General features: G+C 38.0%; 1 protein-coding gene across 2 annotated transcripts in view; it reads right to left on the bottom strand.

Moving 5' to 3' along the window:
• Window positions 1-149: 149 nt before the first annotated feature.
• The window catches only part of clcn1a (chloride channel, voltage-sensitive 1a), a 32,119-nt gene continuing 26,779 nt past the window's right edge, over window positions 150-5,489 (bottom strand). For both annotated transcript variants that reach the window (XM_014011342.1, XM_014011343.1), the window contains 3 exons: window positions 4,543-4,647; window positions 3,365-3,451; window positions 150-1,993 (listed from right to left, as the gene is read on the bottom strand). In XM_014011342.1, coding sequence (XP_013866796.1) covers window positions 1,538-1,993; window positions 3,365-3,451; window positions 4,543-4,647 — 648 coding nt within the window. In that variant the 3' untranslated portion in view covers window positions 150-1,537. The remainder of the gene's footprint in view (window positions 1,994-3,364; window positions 3,452-4,542; window positions 4,648-5,489) is intronic.

Genomic DNA, 5,489 nt, shown 5'->3' with positions numbered 1-5,489 from the left:
CCATAAACCATTCTGCCACTCTCACATACCTACTGTATATTCTAGCTCTCACATACATTTATTTTATCTCTCACATGCATACAGTATACATACTTTAAACAGTCCTAAACTGGATGAATAATTTCTCAAAACAGACAAGGACAGCTCCATTCAAGTTTCAACTTTACATAAAATTTTATTTGGCTACGCCATTCATCTTTCACAGTTTTAGAAGTGTTCAGGACTCCAACTAAAACACAAATAAATATGTAAATAAATAAATACGCAAAACAAGACAGAGGCCCTGTGACAATTCAACTCCTCTTTAAGGTACAGAAAGCAAATTATGCAAAAAACCTTTTGTTGTTATGTAAATTTAAAGACTTTCAAGGCAGCACCTGAGAATCAGAGATGAGCGGATAAAAACATCATAAAAGAAAACATAAAAACAAACAATAAACAAATGCAACTAATCCAAAGCAGCTCAGTAGATTAAACATTTCTACTTTATTTTGAGTTAACTCAAGTTTAAAAGACCGGATGAGAAATAACTAATTTATGACCTTCCTGTGGTCATCCCTAAGTTTTATTTTTAAATATAACTCAGTGAAGCCTACTACGAGTCTCATACTAAAAAATATTAGCTTACAAATTTCCATTAATCAACATCTTATATTCTGTAGGAAGGTCTTATGCAAAAAAAACTGTCAGCTGTCAATCACTGTCCAAAACAYGAGTCCTCATTTTGTGAAAGCTGCAGCAGATGTTTGATTTGTACAATAAGATCGTTGTGATTTTAATTTGTGTTTTTTTTTTCCTGAGGGACATCTTAGTTTAACAAAACAAAACAAAAACCAGGACGAGTGTGGAGAGGTTTAGCTGTTGTCATCCATCTTTAGCTGCTTCATTTCTCAGCCGAGCGGTGATGAGATGAGCTCTCAGGCTGCAGACACAAGGTCAGCACACAGTTTAGAGGTTGTTGTTGTGGAGCTTCGGCCAATCCTCCGCAGTGGACTGAGCAGCTTTATTACTGCTGCTCAAAACGGACGGTTGGGAAACAAAATCAATGGTTCCTGTTTTTATTTGATTGAAAAAGCATGATTCGTCCGACATAAACAGTCAAACAAAAGAAGAACTGAAGAGTGAATTTACTGTTTTTGTTGTTTTGGCAGCCAAAATTAACTTATTTTTATRGTGACAGAAACTCCATCAATTATCTTATTATTTTCTAATTATTGCTTATTATTCTCAATTTTTTTTAGATGTTTCTGATAGGCTTTGTTACTCATCACACAAAGATGTAAGAAAAAAGGATAATGTTTGACAGTTTTGGTTGTCACACATTCGTTTCCTCGTTTTTCTGTTATGACCAAGTTATATTAGCAAGAAAATAAGAAAATRTGGAAGAAGATGAGAATTCGAAAGGAGACGGAAACTTTCCGACCACAACAGAGTGATAAAAACAGACGCACTGATGGTCTAAAAACCAGAAGAAGAAATTAAGAACAGAAAAAAAACAAATTTAAAAAAAGTTTTCCTTATAAAAAATGTTAAAAAGCTAAACCATCGGCTCATCGTCGCTGTCGTCCTCTGCTTCATCAAGTCTCTGTGAGGGTCTCAGGGTGGACAGAGGGATGAAAGAAGGAGGAGGGTCTGGAGGAGGAGGCGGAGTGGAGGATGGAGGGAGGGTGTGGTCGCTGTTGTAGCTGCAGCTCCTCCCCCTCGTGCTGCTGCTGCCGGAGGCGCTGCTGCTCTCCCCCGTCTCCCCCGTCACCCCCTCAATCCACACCTCGGCCTCATGATCATGAGGAGGATGGTGGTTGTGTTCGGAGGCTGAGGAGGGAGGCGGAGCCTCTGGGAAAACTGGAGGCGAAGACGGGGAGGTTGAGGATGAAGAGGAAGACGGAGGTGGAGGTTTAGGAACCGACTTGTGGTTGCTGATGTCACGAAAACTGGCCAGAGGAGGGCGGAGCCTGACGCCGGAGCGCGTGGAGCCCTCGATGGCCTTCTGGAGCTTTTTTGAGTCAGACAGGAAAGTAGGGATTAGAACCAATAAAGAGAAGAGACGACAGAAGATAAGAGTTGCAGAGAACAACTGTCTTTTCCGAATTTGCCTGAATTCATGAATTTGTTAGTTAACAMCAGTTGCTGCAGAGTGAGACACTCGCCGYGTCTCAGTTCATGGGTTGCAGCAACGTYAGCCACATTAGTCGGCCTCGTCTGCCCCGCGCCGTAGGCTGTCCCAATTCATAGGCGCCTACTCAAGCAGCTGAAAAATGTGGCCGACAGAATCTGAGTATCCTGCACGGCTGACGGTATCCCAGAATTCACTGCACTGTCAGTCAGTTAAACCAAAAAACAATGACAGAGTTTTTTCCTTTACAGCGAAGTTTAGAAATTTGTAACGGACTGAAGAATGTAAGTTTAGCAACTTAGCTGAATAAAGTGTTGTTGCAATGAGATGTTAAACTAGAGTTGTCTGGAGAAACTATGAAAGGGCTTGCCTCTTGTTGCAGTGTTATTTTCAACAGAGTTTTGAGGAGTTGTCCACCCACCACACCAAATTTTACCTCAATATGGCTAAAAATGGCTGAGCTATGGTTAATTTAGCATTTTAGCTTTTATGGCTATCTTAAATTTTTATTTAGCATACAGAATTTGTCAAAGYTTGTTCTTGGCTAAATTTGTAGAAAGATGAAGGAAACACAAAAAAGTAGACATTAGCAGAAGAATAGCTAWATAACTGAAATAGCAAAAAATAAAAATAAATAAAAAAACTTAACATTAGCAAAGAAACTAAAGTTAGCACAAAGAAGTTAGGAAAAAACAGAACCATAGCAAAAGGTGCAAAATGCCCTAAAGATTTATAAACATTTCAAGAGTTCTTGGTGTATGAAAACAGCTCTACGCATTTTCAGTGGAAAAAAAGTGGCCGAAATAGCATTGGTGGCCATCTTTTTTTTTCTTTCTGAGCTCCAGTATGTGACAGCTTCGCAGTGCCTTCCTCAGCTCTCTCATTCTACTCATATGCCAAACCCTAATAAACGTAGTTACAAGTACTGAAACTGGGGCTAAACCCAAATTATTAATACTTTTATTTATACATATGCAACGTTTTTCTATTAAAACTGAATTTCCTGAAGTTATACCTTGAATAAAACATGTAAAGCGATGTGATATAAACATCATGGTAATGAGGCAGTGTGTGGTCAAAGATATGTCTTCCATAAACTAGACGGTCTCATTTCACTGCTGTTTATTTAGCCGACATGAGCGGCCTACGTAGACTGTGGCTAACGTCGACAGCGGTCCACGTAGACTGCAACCCATGAATCGAGAAACAGTCACTGACTTATGTTATTAACGAATAAGTTAGGTTTCTTACCTCCTTGAGTGCCACCACCCCCACGAGTTTGCCGATGCTGGTTACATAAGCATGACTTAGTCCGAGCAGTGAGAACAACGTGTGGGTCTGCRGAGAAAAAGTTCAACAAGTCTTCAGGTTTGTGTCTGATTCAGATCATTTACTCTGCTTATTTGTTGGCTCCGCTCAGMCTCAAAGAGACAGAACCCAAATCAGAAGAGAAAGAAAGAAGAAGAAAAGTCTTTGAGTGAATTCTGAACGCACAAATTACAGTTTTCATAACTGAGGTCACACGGTGGACGAGCTCTTTGTATGCATCAGTACAGCTCAATCACGAGGCCTCTTTTGCACATGAAAGAACACAATATTCTTCATATTACCATGAAAATGAAATCACCAAAAGGCATAATAAAAAAGGGAACACTGTGTTTAGGTGCTCCAGCATCCTGCAAGGATCTGCAAATCCTAGATCATGTTTTTATAAGAGTGTCAAAGCAAATCCAATAATAACAACTGTATATTACATGGAAAAACTGATACGTATGATAAAAAATTAAGCATCAATATGTGGCAGATTTTTAAATCCCCAAATCAAATGCATTGAGGTCATGTTTATATCCAAGCATTTAAACACAAAAATAAAAAATATATAATAAAATGGTATAAGCACAGAAATTTAGTAACAAACATGTCCATGGGCTTTTGTTTTTCATCTATTTTTTTGTCCGCACACTGTCTTCCNAATACATCAAAATTGCTTTGACAGATTTTCCTGAATTGTACTAAAAGATGAAACAAGCTGACAGGCAGATCTGAAAACATCTTTCTGCAAAGGTGAACCCTGCCAGCATGCTTCTTCTGAGATTCATGTGACGGGTTTCACAGAAAAATACTTGATTTTTATATGAATGAGTTCTAATAATCACTATTTCTTTCTGTCAAATTAGATTTAGGCTTCAGTATTCAAAGATTGTTGGTTTTATGTAATACAGTATCCCCCTCAGTAAAAAACTGTTCTTTGTTTTGGTCACATTTCTCAGAAACTTATCAGACACATAACGACTTGCCAGTTCTAAACGCAATACTTTTGATTTTAAGCATTTTACTATAAGTTTTTAAAAAGGATGTATTTTCCTTTATTTTGTCTATTAGCACAAACGTGTTTACATACGACGGACGACGTTTCCCCCCACGCCCACCTTGTGTAACGATGTTCTCTCCACCAGCTGGAAGGGTGAAGGGTCGACTCGTATCTCATCAATTTCCATGGGTTTGTCCATCTCTGCCTCCTCCCACGCTTTGATCTGCAGCAGCAAACAGGAAGGTCACACAGGTCAGCCGTTAGAGACACAAAAAAACAACAAAAACAAACATTATGATTCTGTTTGAGAAAAAAACAGGATTTACAGACACAMTGAAGCGAAGCCATGAGTGAAAACAAAGTGTGAGTGCTGCTGCAGGAGAAGGTCAGTTTTAAATGTGGAAAGCCTCTTAGTCTCTTTATYGATTTTATCATCAGACCTCGGCCTGCTGAGACAGCAGCAGTGGGCTCGCAGCGTCACAGGGGGTGTTTGGGAGGGTTTAGGGTGGGTTCCAGTAAGGATAAAAACATGTGGAAATCAGGAACAAAATGTTGTTCATCCTAAATCAGTCAAAAAGTCAGAAAAATACCCAAAATCAAAAACAGCTAGAAACAATACTTTTTTTTTACTCCGTAAAGTTATTTTAACACAATTTAGCATTTCATAATGTTTCTATTTTACATTTTTCCTCACTGTGTCATTATCAAACAAACACCCACAAATATTCCATTAGGGTTTATGACAAATAAACTTTTTTTTAGATGCAGATCTTATAGAGATAATTCACAGATTTATTATAAGATGCTTTTGATATGTTACATAAAGAAGAAAGGTTTTAGATGTAGTTGCAATAGTAGTTAAATTTCCACTCATCTTTCCTATAGTTTAAAATTTTTTCCCATAAATCATGGAGGACCGGAACTGGCATAATTAGAAATAAAAGCATAAATGTATAAATGGACCAATAAATAAATAAACGTTAAATGCGCCAATTAAATTAAAAAAGGAAAACTTTACCATTGACAATCATATTTATTTTTCCAGCTTAGTTTCAAGTTATATAT

The sequence above is a fragment of the Austrofundulus limnaeus genome, unplaced genomic scaffold, assembly GCF_001266775.1.
Source record: "Austrofundulus limnaeus strain Quisiro unplaced genomic scaffold, Austrofundulus_limnaeus-1.0 Scaffold79, whole genome shotgun sequence".
Lineage (NCBI taxonomy): Eukaryota > Metazoa > Chordata > Actinopteri > Cyprinodontiformes > Rivulidae > Austrofundulus > Austrofundulus limnaeus.
The sequence above is the reverse complement of the archived record's forward strand: the minus strand, read 5'-3'. Positions and strand labels throughout refer to the sequence as shown.